Genomic DNA, 23,726 nt, shown 5'->3' with positions numbered 1-23,726 from the left:
GCTAATTCCTCTGTGTGTCCCTTGTTTGGATATTTCTGGACCCGAATAAATATAAAACTCTAATAGCAGGTTACGAGTTGGTACAAGATTCTACAGGAAAAACAAAATGCACCGCTCATTGAAAATCAAAGGGTCAGTTTGTCCAGAAGTAAAATGAGAAAATGCTAACGAAGCAAAATGTCTGTTAGTATGTGTAAGAGGTTCCATCATGGTCATAAAAAGGTGTGGTTTCATGGATGAGATGCTGTACAACGGTGCTGTAAGCGCACGGTGTCTGTGTTACCAAAAGATCCAGAGAGAACGACTGATTCAATCAGGGGGTAAACTAGATTAGGGTGATTGGGATTTGTGAGGGAGGGAGAAAAAAAAAAAGACGGTGGGGGAGGGGAGGGGGTAAAGTTTAAGAAACTTAAAAAATTACACTTAATTAAGAAAGGAGATGGTCTTTGTTTAGACACGCGCCCCAGTGGGAGAGCAGCGGATTACTGGATTACATGGAGCGTCGCTGGTCATGTGAGGTAGCATGGTCTACGCTGACCCCGCTTACCATCCCTGGGTAAGGCAGCTAAGCCTGGCTGTGAACGTGAACACACACATGCTGCAGTCCAAGCATCCTTCAATCTCCTGGAAGGACCTCAAATGACTTCTCTATCTCTGCTTGGCTTCCTCTCGTACCTCTTATATCTTTCCTTCTTAGTTTTTCACCCTCTCTTCCTCTCCTGACACCTTTTAATTCTCTTGACTATTTCCGTCCCCTTATCTCCTGTTCTTCCTTCCCGTCTTTTCCTGTCTGCCTCCTCCGGGTGTCAGGAGAGCCTTGTTTTCCGCCGCATGTTTTGCACGAACGACCCATCCATGCCCTCACAAATCCAGCGGTATACTTTGCTTTTTCTATCCAGGAGAGTAAGCAATGACAGCGAGGACAGAAGAATAGCCCAGCTCAGAGGCAGGAGCAGAAACTTGGTTGTCCTGTCTAGAGGACACAGGAATGGCCTGGGTAAGTTGAACTTTCCTTGACTTGCCAGCAGAGCATACAGGGTTTTTAATGATTTTATCTTTGGTGTTTAAGGAACAATGTACATGCACAAACAAATCAATAAAACAGTTGCTAAAAAAAAAGGTTCTTGCAGAGTTTTGATGGGATATGATAGCTTGGATATTTAAACCCATGTGATCTAGACACAGCTGGCCGCCGTTCCAGATTGTATTGGTAGAATGTAATTTTATCATAATAAGCATTTACATATTTAGTGCAACGTTTTCCCATGGCCGTATATTTTAACTCAGCAATGCTGACTAAAGTTTGCAAAATGTTCTCAGTGGCAACCTTTTAATCCACGCACACCCGCTGGAGACTTCATTAACTGGATAAGCATTGCTTCTAGATCGCATCAACGTTAGCGTTAGCGATGCACTGCATTTAAGAAAGCGCTGAATGCAGAATGCAGAACGTAAATCTTTGGATCAAAGATGGAACTTTATAAGGAGGTGTGCGGGTTAAGGATCAAAGAGATGGAACAAACCCAGACGTGTGCCCCAGACGAAGGCAACAAACAAAGCCAAGAAATGTTTACTTCCTTACTTAGCCAGAGACAATGCGGGTTAATAAGCTAATTGGGAACAGGTGAAAGCAATCAAAGAATCAGAGGCAGGAGAAGAGCAGACGGGCAGTATGAGCCGAGCTAATGGAGCCGAGATATGTCCCTTTACAATAAACGGCTCATCTAAAGAAAAGAAGTAAAATGATGTTTTAAAAAGCTACAAAGCTAGAATCGAAGTACCCATTACCGTAAAGCATAGACTGGAGTTTAGAGTAATTAATCTTTTTATTAAAATTAATCTAAAAAAAAGTGACCATAATTATATACATTAAAAAGGTGCATAACCATGATCTGAATAACTTAAGTCTATGCTTTTAATATAAATGAAAACTAATAAGAAGACAGAGCTAAAGAGTAATTGATTTTATTTTCGTCTTTATTATTTTTATTATTTTTTGTTTTGTTTCATAACACTTGTGAGGTTCTTATTAAATGATTTAAATGTTAAATATTTCATAAACACTTAAACAATAAACATTAAACGTTTTTAAATAAACTCAAAATGTTAAAATTCTAGGAGCTAGAGATCAGACTCACCTTAGCGATAAACAAAAAAAATGTAATTATCATTACCCAATTTTTTTATATAAATAAAATAGACAATCATTATGACTAAAGTATTTGTTTCAATAATTGTTCCTCTTCCAAATTGATCTTGTGACGGCTCAGCTTTAGAATGTGAATTTCTGTGCTAATGATAAACTAATGTATGTTTGCAAACCCCATTAGCTGATTGTTATATTTACATTTTAACTGAACGAGACATTAGAAATAATATATATACTTGAAAACCAGATCAAATGCAACCACTGTGTAATGTTTAGTGGTAAAACAGTATATACCACTACTGCGGGTGTACTGAAGCAGCATATTTGTTATTGGGTGGAGTTGATTTTAAAAGCAGTAGTTGTCTTGGTGGGGTTCTAACTGTGTACAGCGACAGATGTGCAGCCTGAAAGACCATGAAATGATTCTGCTAATTTTGAAACACTTACTTGTCTTTTTTTGTCCTAAATTATGTAAAATACTGTCAACAAGTTTTAAATCCATGTCGCCCGTCCTTAGTACTACTACTTAACTACTATTAGATGTTGTTTTTAAATGTCCCAATTTATTATCGTAACTAAAATATATCTCCTTTTAGAAATGTTTATTCTTTTATATGTAGTTTTAACCTTTCTAAATTACTTTGCTCTTTTTTTCTTGTTATACACTACTGTGACGGAATAATTTGCCTCCAAGGATTAATAAACTAACTAATCAAATGGGCGTAGTGATAGGTCTCTTAAATATGGGCAAAGAGATACATCTAAATGTCTAACAAATCACGTTTTGTGTAACGCTAGTGTGTGTGTGTTGCGGCTTTGTACCAATTCTCAAGGCTTTTTATTTCCACGTGACGTTTTAGCCACATGTTGGGTGTCGTGTGGCCTTTTTCACAGCACGACCCATGTACACAATGTCTGTGCTGATTCTGACGTGCATCGCATTTTCTCCAAGGACAGTGAAGGTGTGACCATTGTTTTTGCTTTAACCAACCAATATGTAATAGTTTGACTGGAGAAGGAGGTCATATTAAGGCGTGTTGAAGTGTTGAACTTAGGGTTAGCAAAATGACACGAAGAGTAAGACGGGTCATGGCCTCCACAAGACATCTGTGTCTAAACGTTAGCTGGCCATCTGGAGTATTCGGGAAATCTTCCACTCGTCTGCAGGTTAACTTGGGAAGTGTGCGCAGTGGTGAAAGACTGAGACATAAGCGCCTTTTAAAATTCATAGAGTATTTTCATCAATCAACTCAGTCATTGTGTTTGCCTAAAAATGTATATAAATTTGTTAGGTGAGGTGGAACGAGGAAACGTGACTGGCTAGATAGGCTCACCTATTGTCAGCGTTCAGCCAACATGGGTCCAGTTCAACAACTTTCTGTATCACTTTAGACATTGCAGGCGCAAACTTAAAGAGTCACAATGACATGGATCAGCATATGACCCTCTCAGCATGTTAACCTTGATTAAAAAAAAAACACACAACATCATGTAGTTACAAAACATGTATATAGCGTGATCTAGTAGTTTATTTTTTTTTAAATCAGAACAGCAGTAGCTAATACTACCACTGCTTATTTAATAGATTGACTTTTACTCTTATAATGCGAGACTAAAAGCAAAGATATGGACAATTCTCTGAATTTATTAATACTTTTCAAGGGTTGTTGCACTGAATATTAAAGGTTTTTTGCTATTGTGCTCTTTATAGACCATCACAAACACAACGAGCTGATATTAGCTGGTTAGTTGGGTAAGCCAACCTGCGGTTAGGAGCTTTACAGGAATGCCGCTTAGAGCTTGCTGACGTGACGGGTGGGCCTTCTTTAGTTTCCACACCTGGACTGTCCCTTTGTCTTTGGACTAAAAATATTTCCAAACAGACAAATTTGTCTTTCCTATAACCTTACTGCAGAGCAATAGGTGGGGGTGGAAGGATTTTTGCATTACTCTAGTTTCTATACAGCTGCAGAACACTGTGGTAGTTCCAAAACGTTCTACAGAATCTCTTTAAATGATCCGTAAGAAATGCATGATGGGAAATGTTGCCGGTTCTGGAAACGTGACTTTTTTATAAGCAAACAATGAAACAAAACAGGGTAAGAGGGTTGATGGTGTTATGAAGGCGCTCAGGGCAGGTGCATTGTGGCACCATAAATCAATCTTATTTTATTATTTTTATTTTCTATTTTAGCTACTTTGCTGAATAGGCAGTGAGGAAAAACAGTAGAGCGGAGGCCAAAAGGCCACTATATTTAGTCCCAAGTGCACAACCACCAAAGCCTCAAACAGCAGGTCAACCTTTATCGTAGACTAAATCAGACAGATGAAAGAAAGGGTGAGTTAATTTGTTTTTTAAGCCATGATAAACCAACAGTGTGGAAGTCAAAACCTTGTCAGGCTGTATGCTGGTTTGTATATTAGTCATTTTTAATAACATATTTTCAAAAAGCCTAATTTTTCCCTGTGTGAATAATTGCTTTATATTTGGAATACTATTTTTTGTCTTTCTAGCAGGCTTCAGCACATTGAGGGGTGCATGCTCTTATTAAACCAATGGTTTATACCAACATCACCTATATGGGCTGTGCGTCGACTTAACCGATCCGCTAATCAAAGACTCACGTGAAGTGCTACTTTGCTTAAAAGGATCTTAAATGGTGGACCTAATTGCTAAATGTAATTTAACTCTTTATTCAATTACCTAATTTAAAAAAATTCAGTCCACCCACCTGTGTTTTGTTCTTCCTGTTGGTATAGCACACAAGTCAGTGCTAAATGAGGGAGCCTTTTACATTTATGTTATGGATAATTGCTTAAAAAAAAAGAAACAGACCACTCTAAACAATTATTATGCATTTAGCTGATTTATATTTTGGCCAAAACCCAGCTATGACAGTTTTTAAATCTACAGTATTTTATGGTAAGAACTACAATAATTTAAAACATGCTTTCCATATCATGGATCAGGTAATATTTAGGGACATGCTGGGATAAAAGTCAGCGTACCTATTAGGCTTATCACAGTCTCTTTACAGTCCAATATACAGCACTTCATTGTATTTTATCGGGTTTTTATTTGACAGACCTTCACAAGGTAGCTCATAATTGTGAAAAAGAAGCAAAGAAATACTTGCGTTTCAAACTTTTTTATGCACGAAGTCTGAAAAAAGCCACATGAACGTATCTTTGTCATTTGGTGCAATCCTCAGAAGGCTAAACCGAACTTTTTGACCCACATGCAAACCACTACTTTCTGAGGCGGAAAACTAACACTGTGTATCCCAAGCGGGAAACATGCCGGTGGCAGCATCATGCTGAGGGGATGAGTTTCTACATAACGGACTGCAAAGCTGGTCAAAGCTGATGGGAATATGGACAGCGCTAAATACAAAGCAATACTTGAAGAAACCTGTTACAGGCTGCAAAGGACTTGAGACTGGAGCAGAGGTTCACCTTCAGGACAACGACCGTAAAAACACATCCAGAGCTTCGTGTTAGAATGGCCCAGTCCGAGTCCAGGCCTCAATTACATAAAAAATATGCAAAGCCTGAAAACTGATGCTCACAGATGCCCTCCATCACCTCTGATAGAGCTTGAGCTATTTCGTAAAACAATATAATAACTGAAACTAAATAGACAAGCAAAAATGTTGTACTCTAACAGGTTTAAAGCTGAGGCTGAGACATGTCCAATTATTCTTTCAGCTGTAATTGCAGCCAAAGGCTCTACAAAGTATTGACTGAATACAAATGTAAATCACACTATTGAGATTTCTATATGTGTGAATGTCTGAGATAAAATACCAATATAATATAGTGACATTTCTCTTTTCAGCTAAACAAAATGTGGGAAAAGTTTGAGAGGAATAAATAAGTTTTGCAAAGCTCAATGCGTATGTATCTTAGGTTATGTATCATGTCCGAATCTTAACGGACGTCATGGACTCATAGTCTCCTCCTTACAGGGAGACAACCCTGGGCTGTCCTTGTTCTTTCAGCTCCAGCTGTACAAACTCTTCTTAGGGAATTAACCTTAAAAACCTCGAGTATTTAGTGCTGATTTGGTCTGCGCTGCTGTCTGACCCAACCTAACCTAACCCTTCCCACCTGTCGCCGAAAAAACCGTCCATCCTGCCGCTCGCCTTCCACTGACACGAAACAACAGAACGCTGTTAAAGTAGGTTTTCTTGCACAGAAATGCCGTTAGCATTGCAAATAAGCATGCATGACACTATTCAGGAGAACATTGTTGACCCCATACATAGAAAAGAAAAGACGAAGGTGTTGTTTTTATCACTTCTGATATAATTCAGAACCATGTGACTTTACAAATAATATAAGTACCATGAAACATTTTCGTGTCTTATTTATTTATTTTATTTCAAATACTAAATCAAATAGAAGTGAAACAAAACATTTCAGTGTTCAAATTACTCATGCTATGATGTGCATAAATAAGAAAAATTAGCCCAAAAAAGGAATAATTAGAGGTCTAGCGGTTAAATGATATAAGACTGATGGATAAAATAAAAAGCAACACAATTAAAGCAACTCAAAGGGATCGCAGGAGCTGATTTCCTGCCTCCGCTCAAAGAAACATCACGTAGATCTAAATACTAAATCACTAAAAATAAGATACTGGTCTCTGAAAACTTTAAATGGAGAACACTAAATTAGGAGTCACCCATAACTCTGTACAGACAGTCCATAAACAGAAAGATTGATCCGGCTTTCCTGCAAGCTCTCTATTGGTTCTCACTAATCGGACCTGGCCCGGTTCACCGGAGGAAAAAAAACAAGAGGATACCGAGAAACACTGGCAGAAACAGAGAAAACCTTCCGACTGTGTTTAATTCAGTTTGATTCCCACCTTTGTAAGGGCGTTACTACACCTGTTTGGTGTTGCACTGTTTGTAGTCTTAGACTATATTAACCAAAATGAGGTAGCTTACCCAGCTATAGAGTCGCACTAAATGATTTAAATCAGCCGACTAGCTATATTCTAAATTGCTCAGGTGTTTGAAATAAAGAAATTTCATAAAAAATATTTTAATAGTTAAATGAAACCAGTATTACAAGGATTTGATCAAAATGATAAAGCCTAGTTTCAAAGACTACTGCAGTCTGAAAATGATTCAACCTCCCCAAAATAAGAGCACACATTTGAAAATTAGTCGTGGTCTCAAACCTGCCGGATGCAACCAATCAACGGCCTCCTTGGTCGCATTAGGTTTGCTTCAGCGTAGTTACACTGCATGTTAGAAATACGGCAAGAGAATAATCCAAACAGCTCAGAGACATTACACAAATCTAGAAAAGAGTACAGTTTGATAGTAAAGGCGATGAATGTTCCTACAGATACATTCGGAAGGATAGAATGTAAGTTTAAAGTTAAAGTAACAGTGGCAGCCCCCCCCACAAACAAGAGGAAGAGGAAGCTATAAATGGCGGCCACCAGATTCCTAAAAGAAGTGCAGCGAGACATGTTGGCAGCAGCCGCTGAGGCTTCAGCTTCCACATTAAGGTACACATTGAAAACTGATGAGTTATATGTCTGAACTCCAAGCTATATAATCACCCAACAGCAGAACAAAAGCTAGCTCCAATTTGCTCAGAACTAGCGATAAGGTTTGGTTGAGCAATGGCTCAAAAATGGACCTTCTCGGGCCTGTGCAGCAGATCCCAAAATCCTTCAAGACTTGATTTCAGAAGAAGTCCTATAAGATGTTGTGGTGGCCATCATAGTTGACTGACTTGAGCCTGAAATTACAGGTTGGATGTGAAAAAGGTAGCGGCAACACACAAACCCAAGAATGTGAATGAACTGGAGGCTTTTGGCCCAGAGGAGTGGAGCAATGATGCTTGTCATGAAAGGGTTGAATTATTTAGAGACCGCAGGATTTATTCAAAGTGGAACTGTGTGTTTAATCTGTAGAACTCCCTGTAATACTAGTTATGCTTGGCTGTTTAAATGGTTCTTCTTTGATTTGCTTATGGCAAATGCAGCATTTATACCTCGACCGCTACTTCAATCTCACTGACATAAAAATCATTAACGTACTGCATTCGTGATGCAGCTCTCCAAGTTTTGCAAACCAGAATAAAACTATACAGATAAACTGATACAGCTTTAGCTACAATCAAACCAAGCAGGGAAATAAGGAAAGCTGCAAGAGGAAGCTTCAGACCAACAAGTGAAATAAGTAAATTTTCCATGAACATGGAGCATAAAGATAAATCCTAGTTGACTTGTAAAATGTCATATTGTCAGCGTCAGCTTTGAACAAACGCACTTCCAGTAAACACGCCTATTGTGGATGTGTCGAAGTATTTGGACGTACAGAACTATGGAGCAAACGTCCGCCTGCCGGCAACCCTTGTGTGATCGAACGGCTCTACGACGCCCACCTAATCCATTTAACTGTTTGGTAAACATTGACTCGTTGCGGCCTGGCTAAACTGGTCCTTTTGTTGGCTTTGAGATGAAGTGACGCATTTGTCGTCCTAATCTTTGCCGCTTTCACGTCCTCATCGGCTCCTTACTCTCGTTTTCCCCGCGCTTATCGAGCAACGCGCCGCAGGGAAGAACCACAAGTGGCGCTGCCAGAGAAAGGCAGAAAATAACATGTTCAAGGCTGCAAATATGAAAAGGAAACATCAAAGAAGTTCTCTAATTTAGAATAAAAAGGTTAGATTTTTATCTTTAAGTAGAAGGCCAAACACACGGCATCGGGTTGGAAAGAAGAAAAAAAAACCCACTGCCAGTGAGCAATAATGTTTAGCAGCATGACGATGATAGCATTCAGCTTTCATTTGAAAGCAAAAGGATTATTAAAAAAAAAAGAAATCAAATTCCCAGCAGGTCAGACCTCGATTTATTTCTTATCTAATTGGCACAGATTAGAGGCTTTCATGGTGGAGAGGCAAACACATTTACTGTGAGGTGTAAGTGAGCAAGAAACACTTTCCGAAGAAAATCCAGATGCTGTTTCTCTGCTAGAAAATGACGCCAGCATGTCAAGCTAAAAAAGTATAATCCTGAAGTAGTTTATTGATAAATGGCATTTAAAAACTACCTGCTAATTAACCAAAAATTATAACGTTTGGCCAAATTATCTAAAGCAAAAAGAAGCAAAATTCTATAAAACAGGCACTGATCTATCAGTAGCTTATATATATATATATATATATATATATATATATATATATATATAGATAGATAGATAGATAGATAGATAGATAGATAGATAGATAGATAGATAGATAGATAGATAGATAGATAGATAGATAGATAGATAGATAGATAGAGAGAGAGAGGGGTTGGTTTTCTCTAAACTTTGAGCAGACCAGGCAGCAGGCACAGGATGTGCGTTTGAGCAAACAGAAAAGTAAACACATAGAAGAGGCTTATCCGGAACAGATTAGCCACTTCTCACATTTACCCCTCACTACAAGCAAGGAGATGGGGATTACATCCACCATGATGGGATTATAGCTATTGGAATAAAAAAAAAAAGGTAGCGCTCACAGGCCAGATTAATGCCACTTTGGCAAAGGAAATGCTGCCGATGAAAATTAAACAATATTTTCCAAAAGTCAAAATTTTGACAAAAATCACAAAGAGTCCCGGTAATCTAGGGTATGTAGAATAATGTATTAAACAGCGCAGCTCGTAATTTATTCTCCATAGCAAATCTTTTCAAAGCTTTAACATCTCGAAATACGATGCATGTGGATGTTGAGGACATACTCCTTGGGTAACTATACTTAAAAGTTGAAAAGTGCAGGAATTAAAAGATCAGAGTGTGTTCGCACAACATCCACGGGAGAATTCAAAGGTGAAAAGCGCTGCGGACCAAAAAAAAGCAACACAAAAGCGTGTCTGACGTTTAGCGAAGACATCTGCAGGAACCAGGAGACTTCTGAGCCTGAGAAGGTAGCCTATTGTTTGTAGACTTCCTCATCAGAGTAAACATCGGAGAACACAACGGGTAAGACCAGAAAAATGTTATATTCTTTACTGAGTCGCTGATGTCCCTAAAGAAGCTGATGGTCTGCTGTAATTCACTAAAAACATCTCTGTGACTGACTGACAGCTCCGTTGCCGTGGTTATTTGGAGGCGTGGCGGGTGACCTCCAGGTATTTTTCACTGATTTGCACACGTGATTGGAGCGAGGACAGAGCGGCCCTAGGTATACGTGCAGGTGCATCTAATTCTACGTAAACTGGGATTTATCAAGGCATCGCATGCAGTGATACCTCTACACACGGCTTTGTACAACTGAATTTTTTTATGCACCACGAGTTTCAGGATTTCTCTCAACCGCCAACGTTTGGTTTGAGAGCTGCAAACATCATTTACATATTAAAATACTAAAACTGACACGGTATGTTCCTTTCACCATGACCGCATAGTTCTTAATAAGTCAAGCTTTTTTTTTTTTGCCCCAAACCCAAGATAATCTTTTCAATTACCCTGCGTGTAATATTCATGTTAACTTCTGGTTAGATTTGTTTGATTTTGTGCACAAAAACAGGCACTATCACTGCTAGCATCTTTGTCTTGCTTTGATTTGAAAATGCTTCAGCAAAAATCTGTTTTTGTTTTTTTCTTGCCCACATTTTCCTGCATGATCGGCTTAGAGAGAACGAAGGCATCAGCATGGCCTCTGTGCACGGTGAAAGCAGTGGCTCCTAATGCTGGGTGTCTGGAGGCTTATTTGACACCTGCCAAAATTCATTACCGCAAACCTCCATTTGTCGTTACACTGACATTTTCTGTGGCACACCCCTGGGGAAAAAAAAACTGGATTTATTAACAAGATGAAAGAACATTTAGTGTAAGTTATAATATTTATAAAGGAAAAGTGTGATTTACCCTAATTTGCCCAAGACGTCTTGTAATCACTCAGGTATAAATTGAGCGTTAAGCATGATTCAGAAAGATGACACAAGGAGAATACAGAGGAAACAGAAACAAGTGTTGGCTCATACATCCTGACCGACACAAACCTCACTCCCAGATTAGGTTTTACGATTACATGTTTTCTATTTAAAAGCATCAAACCGTCTATTAAACAATATAATGAGATCCTGATGTGCTTCAGGGTATGAGTGGAAGAGGATGTCTCCCCGTCTGTGTTTTGGTCAACAAGCAGGATCTTGTGCCGTCTTTTACATGAATTTGTGACATTTAGAACGGCATCCATTATGCCTCTGCCAGTCACTTCTCACACAGAGGGACATTTCCTTCTTTTAATAGCTTGTTAGAAAGCATGCAGCTATTTGTGCTCTCGACGAGAGTCGCTACCGCTAACAAGCAACTGTTCGGCTTTTGTCACCAAAATCTGACAATTTCCTGGTGAAAGAAAACAAGCTGGAAGACATTAAATATTGACTTTTTTATGTCGCCAATTTAAAACTGTAAACACTTAGAGAACAAAAAAATAAAACAGCCTCAAGATACGTTATTTTACTGATTCCACCATGCTGGCAGTGTTCAGATCCAATTAAAGATGTTTTTCAGAACATCACTTACGACATGCCACAACAAGCCGGCATTAAATTGATTAGTTTGACGTTCTTAGCAGATAATTCAGATAAAACATCTCCATACTGTCGTTTAAATTAAAGATGACTAAAGGTTTTTATTTTATTTCAAACAGAACCAGTGAGCTTCTGTGCCAAGGAAAACTGCTATAATTTCCCTTAAGCAATTGAAATACAGTCAACAGAAATAGGTATTTTTAAATTAAATCTCATTTTTCAGATTTTTATCAAAGTTTTGTTGTTTTCTGAAGAGAAGCGTAGCGTTCAGTCAGTGTTAAACAGTAGTTCTGCCTTTGATCGGTTAAATGTCTCCTTAGTACAGCTCAATAATGATAACCAGGTTTATATGAGAAACCTATTGGTTTGTTACAAGAGTCAAACCCTACGGTAGCGACGTGCTGATCAGATGGCCAAAGATCCAAAACAGCTTTTACTGGTGATCTGCCTGTTTTTCTGCTCATTAAAAGCATCAAAACTGAAAACTCTCTGGTCTGTAAGCACATCAGCAAGCAGCTTGCTCTTTGACACACAAATCAGATCAAGCGTAGGAACATGTGCTTTAATATAATAATGGGGGAGTAAATTAGTGTTGGATTTATAACTACAGCAAGGAATCTGTAGTACTTCTTTTTTTTTCTGTGATTTACATTTATTAGCTGAAATAAGGAAAGGGTCTCGACCAGTTAAGCCTGACTTGTGTCTAATATTTTGCTTGACTATAATAAACCGAATTAAATCAAAACCCCAACAAGGCTGTCGAATGTAATCTGTAATCTTTCAAAGTGTGATTTTTGCATGTTAAATGCTGATGGGTGGTTTAGAGAAAAAGTTGAAAAAGTTGGATGAAAAAAGACCGAAGCTGCAGAAAATGGAAATGACAAAAATATCAGCCCCCCGTTTTTTTCTTGTTTCTCATAAAGAACCTGAGCCTCAAAATGAAACATATATATATATATTGTTTCTATTGTAGGCCTGTGTAAGTCACCCCTGCTCAATGTCCTTCCATCACTATCAACTGTGATCATTATTTTATAACTGTGTTTTTCAGCAACATGATTGGCTGTGAGGGTCCGAACAGCTGAGCTGCTTCAATGGCGTGGACCGAACCGCAGTTGCATCCGGATCCACAGCCGCTACCAAAACGGATACGGTGCATTCTTCTGCTTTATTCATCATTGCTCCTCTTCATCTTGATTGGTTGCCTTGCTGGTCCCTGTGATGCTGGTCCAGCAGAGCCTGCCCGTCTTCCTCTCCTGTCTGGACAGCCTTTTATTATCTTCTGGGGGATCCCAGACTCTTCCTGTGCCGGGCGCCTAAACCCCACGTCTTTTGGCATGGAACGGGAGGGTCGGGTAGCCGTCTTTTACGAGGATTCGCTGGGCAACTACCCGTATTTTCTGGACAAAAACACACCAATCAACGGAGGGATTCCACAGTACACACGACTTGATGGCCATGTCCAGAAGACAAAGCTAGACTTGGAGGCGGCTTTGCCTGCCCCCAGGTACCTTGGCCTGGGGGTCCTCCATTGGGCAGAGTGGGTCCCCCAGTGGTCAAGAAACCAAGAAAAACAAACAATGTACCTGGAGGCATCCAGGAAACTGCTCAATGGTTTCTTTCCTAAATGGACCCCGGAGGAAGTGGAGAAGTGGTCGCAGGTAAGCAGAGATCAGGAAAATGCTTTACAGGAAGAGCTGATGGGTCAAACGTAATGTAGGGAGAGAAAAGGGGGCAAAAAGCAAAACATATCAAATTTAGTTGTTTTTACAGAAATAAAAAAAGTGATGAAAACAGAAGAGCAGAAAGATGTGGGAATAAAAAAAGAGACAGGAAAAAGATGGCAACATTATATTTGAATAAGATGTGGGCTGCTGTGAGTTTCTCACACATTACCCGACAAAGCTCAAGGATTTCTGACATCTACTATTAGCGTATCTAGGGGAACGCTTATATTTAAATGTACCTCATCATGGCGAAGATTTGGCCATTTCAGGTGGATAAAGTTTACCAGTTATTCTTGTCCTGGAGTAATTGGACATTTCTGACAGATATCCTCGTCTTGCCACAGGTGGACTTCGAGGCAGCAGCCCAGTCAGTCATGGTGGAGACTCTGCGGGAGGTTAAAAGGTTGAGGCCCAAGGCATTGTGGGGTTTCTCTGCTTACCCCAACTGCTATAACGGCGACCCCGCCCAGACCCAGTTAGCCAATTACACCGGCCAGTGCCCTCCTGCAGAGATGGCCCGCAACGATGAGCTTCTGTGGCTGTGGACGAGAAGCTCCGCACTCTTCCCTCTCCTGACCCTGGAGAAGCGACAGGTATCACTCTACAACATGCTCGAAAGAATTAATATTCTAGGTGTTTAGCCTGTTTATTGTTTAAATATACCTTCTTCTGCAGGGCGGGACGGTAGCAGCCAGGTCCTTTTTGTCGAGCCAAATAAAAGAAGCACTACGAGTAGCGTCTGTGGCAGGAGCAGAGTTTGATCTACCTGTTTTTCCTCTGGTAAAGAGTGTGTATGCTTCCACTAAAACGTTCCTATCACAGGTAGGAAATGACAGATGCTAACTGTTTGTCTAGTAGTTGGTCCAGCTCAAGACCATAAAGGGTTCGAGACTTACTTTGGGAAGATTTTGCTTTTTATTTTTAAGGCTGACCTCATCAACACTATAGGAGAAAGTGCTGCCATGGGAACAGCAGGAGTTGTCATCTGGGAGAGAAGTGAGACGAAAACTGAGGTACTCTACAACAGAAATACCAACGTACAATCACTATAAAAATTGCTTATAAACTCAATTTTTAAACATTCTCACATTTCATCACGTGGCAAGCACAAACTTTAACATACACTGCTGAAAAAAATTAAAGGAATACATTGAAGACACGTCAGATCTCAATTTGAAAAGTAATAATGCGGGATACCCAGATAGGGGACGAGTAACGTGTTGGAAACAAAAGGAACCCACATGCTTTGATGATTATGATCAACCCACAGAAGGCTCAATCCAAAGTCACCAAGAAAATGAAACTGAAAAACTGATATAGCAAGCTGGTCCAGTTTTCCTGAAATGTCAATGCAGCAACTCAAAATGGTCCTCGGTAGTCTGTAAGACCCCCCCCCCCCCCCCCCCACCCCTATGAGATGAAGGATGGTGTCCTGGGGTATCTCCTCCCAGATCCGGACCAGGGCATCCCTGAGCACCTGGACGGTCCGGGGTGAAACCTGGTAACGTCGGATCAACCTAAACATCATGTTCCAGAGACGTTCTGGACCAGCAATGAGTAGGGCATAACTGGTTTATGAAAAATGAGACTTAGTTTTCAAACAGTTTTACAAATTAAAGTCTTAAGTATGGAGCGCATTTTTACTCAGTCGCTACTTAATAACACCTTTCACTACAATTACAGGAGCTGTGGTCTACCAGCTATACGTTATGTAAAAGCTGAATTTTTCAGGTCTGGCTGTAAAGTTAGGGTCGTCTTGCTGGAAGGTGAACCCCTACCCTGGTTTTTAGTCTTCTGTAGCCGTTACCAGGTGTTTGTACATGATTGCTCCATATGTAGCGCCATCTACCTTCCCATCAAATTACCAGCTTTCCTGCCTCTGCTGAGGAAAAGCAGCCTCACAGCAAGTTTTCACCACCATGTTTTACTACAGGATGGAGGGTTTAGGCTGATGTGCACTGTTAGTTTGCTGCAACAAAGCAGGACACAAAGTTCACTTTTGTTCCTATCTGACCATAACACCCTCCAATATTTCTTCTTCCCATTTTTCAAGTGCAGCAGTACCCGCATGAAACTCCCCATCACTGTCTACACTATCCCCAGGATGAAACATGGTGGAGGCATCATCAGGCTGCAGATCAATGACATAAAATACATTTAAATTTGTAGTAGTGAAGTTAAAAAATATTCAAATGTCCATGGGGCTCACTGCAAAAAGGGAACTAGAAGTAAGTAAAACTTTCTTGAAATGAGTATATTTTCCTTAACTTGAGCAACCTAATGGGACTATTTGCCAATGGAATCAGTATTTTTACCCATAAAATAAGATAATTAGATATCCTGCACTTGAAATAAGATGACGAAGATGAACTGTTCTTATTTTAAATGCAAAAAAATCTCATTCCATTTGCAAATGGTGTTATTTACCTGCTCAAATCAAGGAAAAACACACAAATTTCAAGAACATTTGACATACTTTTAGTTCCCTTTTTGCAGTGCTTAAAAACGTCTGCAAGGTTATTTTTTCAGGAATCCAACTAAGTACACAGCTTTACTGGCTATTTTTTATCTTTCCGGCTCATTTGTTTTTCTTGTGCAACATGTGCATCATCCGCCATATTTCTGGCAAACTAGGTCTTTATAAAGGAAACCTGCTCCCTTATATCTTCTTTTCTTCCACTTATGCGGGGTCGGGTCACGGGGGTAGCAGCCTTAGTAGGGAGGCCCAGACTTCCCTCTCCCATCCAATTGGACCAGCTCCTCCAGGGGAACCCCAAGGTTTTTCCAAGCCAGCCGAGAAACATGTCTTCCTCTGGGCCTCCTCCCGGTGGGACGTGCCCAGAACACCTCACCAGGGAGGCGTCCAGGAGGCATCCTGACCAGATGCCCGAGCCACCTCAACTGGCTCCTCTCGACGTGGAGGAGCAGCGGCTCTACTCTGAGTCCTCCCCGGATGACTGAGCTCTTCACCCTATCTCTAAGGGAGAGCCCAGACACACTACGGAGAAAACTCATTTCAGCCGCTTGTATTCACATTCTCGTTCTTTTTGGTCACAACACAAATCTCATGACAATAGATGAGGGTAGGAACGTAGATCGACCGGTAAATCGAGAGCTTCATCTTTTGACTCAGCTCATCCCATAAATAAATAAATAAATATCTTTGTTTGTCATTCTCTCATATCTACTTCTGCCCATCTGTCCCCAGAGAGAGTGCCAAGACCTGGCAGCGTTTGTCCGTAAAGTCCTGGGCCCTTACTCTGTCAACGTTACCACAGCAGCCCAGTCCTGTTCGGCCTCCCTTTGCCAGGGGAAGGGTCGTTGTGTTCGTCAAAATCCAGACAGCTCTGCTTACCTCCATCTACCAGCTCAACCCAGTGCTGCAGAGAAGGCAACACAAAAGGTAAGAACGGGGGACTTTCTAAAGCTAAATGAGATTCTTTTCAGAAGACACACAAACATGGCCCGTCCCAGCTGCCACAGTAAACTATAAACAGAAGCTGACCCAGCTATGTTTTACCTTGCTTAGACATAACGATGCCTTTTAAAGGGGTCTCTGTGTTCTCATTTAAAATAAAAAGAAGATACGACTAAGCCTGATCATCTGTCAGTGATACTAGATGGGGTAGATACTGTAAAATGTAAAATATTAACAGGATTACTTTTATCGTTCTCTCTCAGGCAGAGGCAGCAGACGCCACTGAACAGCCAGACGCGGGGACTAAAGCAGCCGAATTGGACCCAGCTGAGATCTGGAAAAAAGACTTCCAATGCCAGTGGTACAAGAACGCAGACGGGGAAATCTCTGAACGGCAGCCCCCCAAGGACGGCGTGTCTGTTGGAGGAAAAGCCGAAGGAGGCAGCGGAAACACTGGGGAGACCAGAACAGTTTCCACAACAAAAAGTGCCTCTGAGACTATGTTTAGAGGAAGTGATTTCGCTGGAAGTCAAACTGCTTTACTGGAAGTACAGACAGACAGTGGTACTGATCTACTGAGTGCCCCACACCTACATGTTTTGTTTCTGCTGCTGGGGGCTGGATTCTTATACCTGTGACCTTAAAATAAAAACATAATAAAAAACAAACCCGGTCTTCATCCAGGGAGGTCGATGGTATAGCTACAAGTACAAACCTTCACAAAGTGCCATTTTAAAAGACTCGTCTCTGAAAAGCCGTAGGACTGTAGCTTTGTGACAAAATTACGCACTCTATTTTTCTAAAAGGGAATCCAAATTATCTCTGGAGCAGGTATCAGTGAAAGTGCCAAGACAGGTGGTGCAGACCTTAAAGTTGACGGAAGAGAAGGAAAAGGAAACGCCTGTTGAGAAGGTCAAGGTCTACGCACCACGGCTGAATTTTAGGAAAGCGAACCCATGCCTTTATCTCCTCACATTTAGATCTTTGTTCGTCTTTGTACATTGGGCAGCGATAGTCTCTGCTTCACCACCTGCAAGTCATCCAGAACTTCTTACATGGGCTGTGTAATGTGAAATGTTCCCATTTCCCCAGGGCTATGAACAACCGAAAACTACATTTTAAAGGGATTGTTTAGATACTTTAAAGTGATGGCTGTGAGATTATTGGTGTTAATTCCCTTTGAGGATAAGTGAAGAAATCCCCTGAGCGGTGGAAGACTAACAGCTATCTGGACGGTTTTGATTTGTTTTTGTTGTTTCACCTGCATTTCATGCAGACCGCATGGAGAATCTGGTTCCCAACATGCCTGTATTTGTATGACCTAAGGCCCTTTGGATTATGTGTAAGGCTGTGTGTGTGGAGTGTGAATGGAAAGAAACCCTATACCACCGCCTCAGACAATCACTGGCAATGTAGAGGCAGGTCTCCGGGCCTCCAGGCCAGCACCGCACTCATGTCTCACACTGCAGGCCAAGCCCACAGCCTGGACATCCTCCACTAAACCGGCCCAGGCACAGAGGTGTGAACCTCTGCTTTAGCCGATTTAATTTATCCAAACCCAAAAGGGAAATGTAAATATCCGTGTAATACAACACTGCATTGGCAGGTAACCCGTTGCACTTCACATCACACAGGAGATCATTTGACACATCTGTCAGTGTCTTCTCAGGCAAACAATGTCCATGTTCCAATTGGCTTTATAAGTCCACCTGGTCCGATTTTCTCCACCCTCGGCGTACTTGAAGTGGACTAGCGAGTCGTCACCGATGAAGCCCAGCAGCCACGACCATGCAGAGGTGGGTCATGTAGGTTCAGTAAGCCAAAAAAAAAAGCCCTATACAGAGATTAGTTCCAACCATTTGCATTTGTAGCTTCACAGCATAGACACGGACCACTGTTTAAAACCACCTGGCTAAGTGAACAGGGTGAAGGAAAACTAGGCAGGGATTTTACCAGCTGAGGCCCGACTGACCCACCTCTGCAACCAAGGTGACGTTGCATTTTAACGCCCACGTCGCTCAGCTGAGAAAGTAGCGACAACCTCAACCACGGCCTGGTGTTTTAGTACGGCCAGTCGAAATTTGCTAATTTAGCTTTGAATCTCATAGATTGTTTTCAGCTGTATGTGTTAAACGCCCCTGACCTACAGGTAAGGGGACCATTATTATAAATAACTTCATGAAAGCTATTCTACCGTTCCCTATAAAGCGCATCACTTCCAACAAGCCTCCAGTTCTGGCTGAGTGTGAGCTCTAGCTGGCGTTCAATGATTGTATTTCCTTGTTTATTGGTTTTGCCCCCTGCTTTCTTTTATGAGCTCTTAGTATTTTATTGCTGCTCCGTTCTTTTTTTTTTTTATTTATTGTGCTAGAATTAATAATATTTTGTCTGTACGGCACTATGGTGAAAGTGAGGTTGTTTTAAATGTGCTTTCGAAACCAAATAAAATCGACAAGAAGGAAACATTTCAAAAAGTGACCCGAAGCAACAACACTGCGGCATTTAAAAAGGTACTATGAAAGATATTTAATTCCACTGTATATCCAGAGGTTTATTGAAGCCACTCTGTTTCTAGATACGTTGTTTTTACGGGAGATGCTCTCGGTCTTCATTGACAGAGAGGCCAGTTACGCAAGCATCAGCCCATCACTGAAAAAATGAATAATAATAAAAAAAGGTCTCTTACTCCAAATTAAATTTACCATCAACAATGTACTAGAATTGAGAGAAAGCAGTGATTCCAGAGTAAATTCTACCTATGAAATTGCCAGAGTGGAAATTCTTACTCTGACAACCAGCAATAAAGCGTTTAAATGCTTAAAAAAGTCATACAATGCGAACATCTGACACCCCAGGGCTACAGATACTGCACGTGTTTGTATAAGTTGCATCAAAACGTTTACAGACATTAAGGATTGGCTACAAGAAACGCTGAATTTCTGAGACCTTTGGCCTCCCCTGCCTGACTTTTGGTGAAACTACACCAGGAACCTGAGACATTAGCAAAAGCAGACAGAGAGAACAGCTCAGAAGGATACAGGATTTAAAACAAACTGCAACAGTAAGGGAATATTGTTGATTCTTATTTATTATTAGCATATTTATTAGTAGTAATTGTCAGAGCTGTCCACCAGGCATGGGCTGGCCTGAGAAACCTCAGGATATGACAACACTGATCAAAAACAAAGCAGTTTCATGGTGCCAAGCTATTTATTAAAAATGTAAAACATGATCGGATTGCTTTTAATTAAAACAGAAACGTAACAAGTTTTTCTATTGCTGTTGATCTGATTTAACATAATGCATTATATGGAGGTTTTTAAGCAGGTTTTGTGCAGACTAACCTTTCTGCAGTTATGCTGTTCATGCAGTAAAAATGGAGGTAAATATATCTATCTTATAAGCAAGGGAAATGTGCACCATTTTTCAGTAAGCCAGCTGACCAATGCAACAATAGGTGAGGGAGGGGCAGCTTTTAGGTACTCTATGTTTATATAGCCAGGGAAAGCTCTGATCACTCCTGGATTTTCTCATGCATCTTGGTAAAATTATTTAAACTATTGTTTTTTTTCCCACCCATAAATTTCATAAAAGCTTGGCACACCCTGATCGCAAAGAAGAAGAAAAAAAAGCCCATGCCCATTGTCTGTAAAGACATAAATAAATGTACATCCCACACTCCAAACTTTTAAAGGTCACAACTTTAATTAGTTCTTTGCTCACACAGTTGTCCATTAATTCTTCCGGAACATATGGTGCATTTAATGTAAACCGGAAAAAAAACAAAAATCCCACGCTGGACTGAGGAAAAAGGCGTGATAGGAACCCAATAATGACGGCTCCTTGTCAGTAGATCAGGTAAGGTTCGTCAGGCTCGACATCTGTGTTTCACAGACAGTTAACCGAATGCATGGGGCGCAAATAAATACCTAATCTGTAGCCGGTTATCAAAATGTTTGATTACATGTTGGACATATAGAACATTTTTTGAGATGTTCTCCACCAGCAAAAAGAACGACATATGAGGGCAGGAGAATAAAACCTCCTGTCTGAAAGGTGATGGTTCTATAGGAACATGACTGGATTGGCTTTTTTCTTGTAACACTTGACTTAAGTGTCACAAAGAAAACTGCACAAAGCCTAAATGAGAAATTAAATCCCACAGATAAAAAATTAAAATCCCAGAGATAAAAAAAAAAAAAAAAAAAGAATCCCACAGATTTAATTGATTTTGCACTTTGCCCATCACGGCTGACTTTCTTTAATTGAATCCTACTTCTCAGGCACACTGAACACGGCCCGAGAACGCAAACGGACACCAAAGACGAACATGCTGCAAATATAGTTAAATGTAAACAGGAACAAAGTGGAAATGATTGCGAAATACTTCACGTCTTGCATAGATTTTTTACTAATCCTACGCCGCGGTTACGCAGACCGCTGCAATAAACATATTGAGAAATCGCTGTAAGAAACCAGATCATCATCAGAGTTATGGCTGCAGCCACTTTTCACATCAGTTTAGCGTCACGGTTCAGCTTTGCTACCATCGGAGGCAAGCGTGTCCGCGAAAACGAGATTCCCGAAGAAAGCGTGCAGCTTTTCACCTCATTTAGAAGAAACCAGAAGCTGTGAAACAACAAATGTGAAAAACACACAAATGTTATACCATTTTAGGAGTTTTGTTTTCCAAATTTTATTTACAAATATATTAAACGGTAAATGAAGGCAGACGTTAAAGGAGCAACCATTAGACAAAGGTGACATCCATCACTACAGCCAAAAACACCAATTTAGTAAAGACAATTAGAAATTAGAGCATCTGATCTGAACTTACCGTGTTCTGAAAATGTAACATAAATAGTTTGTTTTAGTTACATTCCTATGTGGCATAGTTTCAACTCTGAGTGTGATAAAAAAAAAAAGACTTACACAGAGGAGGAGAGATGAATAAATAAATAAATGCATCCGTTTTTAAACTGTTTACATCTGTTATTGAGGATTTAAACAAAAGAATCTAAATCAATATTTTCTTATTCTGCTTTACATTTGATACAGTGGTTTGCTGAGATAATTAGTTACATTTTAACAGGACCGTGAGTAACATTTCCCCACAAACACACAAAGGATGAATTTACAAAGTAATGTTTTAAAAGGTAAACAGATTATATTGTAAGGATTTTGAACTTATCTCATAACACCGGGTGTCTTGGTTTGTGCTTGTTGAGACGAGGGTTTCACCGGAAACACGGCTGAAGTCGGAAATCAACTAAACCCATTGTTAGATTAAACTGCAGATATAATTAGGTCAGGCTGATCGACACAAACAGAACATTTCATGTTTCAGATCCGACGCTTCTGGTTTCCAGGGGTCACGAGGATGTTAAGCCACACTTAGCCAGGCGACTGGGTGCCCGCGTGTTGACAGGCTGTTACCGCACGGATATATTTGTCTTTATTGATACTATATATGCCTCCCCATTTACTTTAAACCTAATATAAACCAAAAGGGATTGATTATGTTCAGTTTTTTTCCCCTGCGCCAGCACTGTAGGCAGCAATTTATCCTCACCTTTATGCTTTCCGTCATTTTTACCTTTGCTCTCCGACTGCTACAGTGGACAAATTGTTGCCAAAATAACAGCGCAGATCGTCTCTTACGTTTACGCGCACGATGTCAACACGTTTCAAGAGAATCTGAGTTTTCTAAAAAGGAGAACAAATTACCTTGTAGAGCTTTGAAGTGGCAGCAATAAGTGGGAAATCTTTGTATCAGAATTTCCCTCATTTTGCTTTCTGTCAATAAAGCGTACTAATAGAAGCAGCTTTATTAGCCAATACTGGAATAAAGTTTATGTGAGCAGAGAGAACAGGAGATAGTTACAAATATAAAGCAGGTCAAATAATTTATCATGAAATACTGTTGAAACAAGATTTGTTTACCAACGCTGTGTTAAAAAGACTTTTTACCCCCCTCTCACTGTCAGACATTAAATCCCATTTCCTGTTTTAGGTCTGCTAGGGTCACTAAACTGTTTCACCAACTTGTCTGCTAAATGTCAGAATAATGAGACTATTCTTTATTACTTCCTTCAAAGTAGGATGTTTATATTCACTAAACGTAATGTGTCTTTAAACAATTTGAGGAAGCCCAAATGATGATGCCATGGCTTCGTACGCTTCTGATTGGTTAATTTGCCACATTTGGGTTAAAGTGAGGAGACGCCTCGAACGCATTCATCTCTTCAGCTATATCAAAGCACAAACAACTCAGGCAATGTCCGGCCATCACACCGTTCAGGAGAGAAATGGGTTGCGTGTCCCAGAAATGAAATAATTATGCTGTGAATTGTGCAAGTAAGGTCATTAAAATAAAATCATTGTCAACAGGGAAACGAGTCCTGCACCGACACAAGCGACAAGCGTTTGCAATTGCACCCAGGGAGTGAGTCTGAAAGCCTTGAGAACACCATCCAAGCTGTGAAGTATGGGGACTGTAGCATCATATGTTGGGCATTCTGCTGCAGGAGGGACCGTTGCTACCCACAGAAAGCATCGTTAGGAAAGAAAATTATATGGACATACTTAAGAAAAAAAGTAATCAAGATATTAGCCGGGAAATTATAGGTTGGGAACAAACGTGTCTTCCAAATGGACTATGCCCCTAATCATACCGCCACATTAGTTACAAAGTGACTGAAGGACACCAAAGGCAATGTTCTCTAAACCCTGAAGTCAGCCTTAGGGACAGTTTGTGGCACAGCTGAGTAAGTGTGTATGAGCACTTTGACCTACAACCCTGACTGATTCTGTCAGGAGGAATGGGCCAAAATTACAGCAAACTGTTGTGGGAAGCGTGTGACTGGATATCCTAAACGTTTA

The 23,726-nt window shown here is 40.4% G+C and overlaps 1 protein-coding gene across 1 annotated transcript; it reads left to right on the top strand.

The window, feature by feature from the left end:
* Window positions 1-483: 483 nt before the first annotated feature.
* Window positions 484-17,507, top strand: si:dkey-72l14.3 (Glyco_hydro_56 domain-containing protein). The gene is made up of 7 exons (XM_012866742.3): window positions 484-997; window positions 12,751-13,360; window positions 13,771-14,019; window positions 14,102-14,248; window positions 14,353-14,439; window positions 16,635-16,829; window positions 17,108-17,507. Exons 2-7 carry the CDS (start codon window positions 12,794-12,796, stop codon window positions 17,480-17,482), a joined length of 1,620 nt encoding a protein of 539 aa, XP_012722196.2. The 5' UTR covers window positions 484-997; window positions 12,751-12,793; the 3' UTR covers window positions 17,483-17,507.
* The last annotated feature ends 6,219 nt before the right edge of the window (window positions 17,508-23,726 follow it).

Source organism: Fundulus heteroclitus, chromosome 1, assembly GCF_011125445.2.
Source record: "Fundulus heteroclitus isolate FHET01 chromosome 1, MU-UCD_Fhet_4.1, whole genome shotgun sequence".
NCBI lineage: Eukaryota > Metazoa > Chordata > Actinopteri > Cyprinodontiformes > Fundulidae > Fundulus > Fundulus heteroclitus.
Note: the sequence above shows the minus strand (reverse complement) of the source record. Positions and strands in the feature narration are given on the sequence as shown.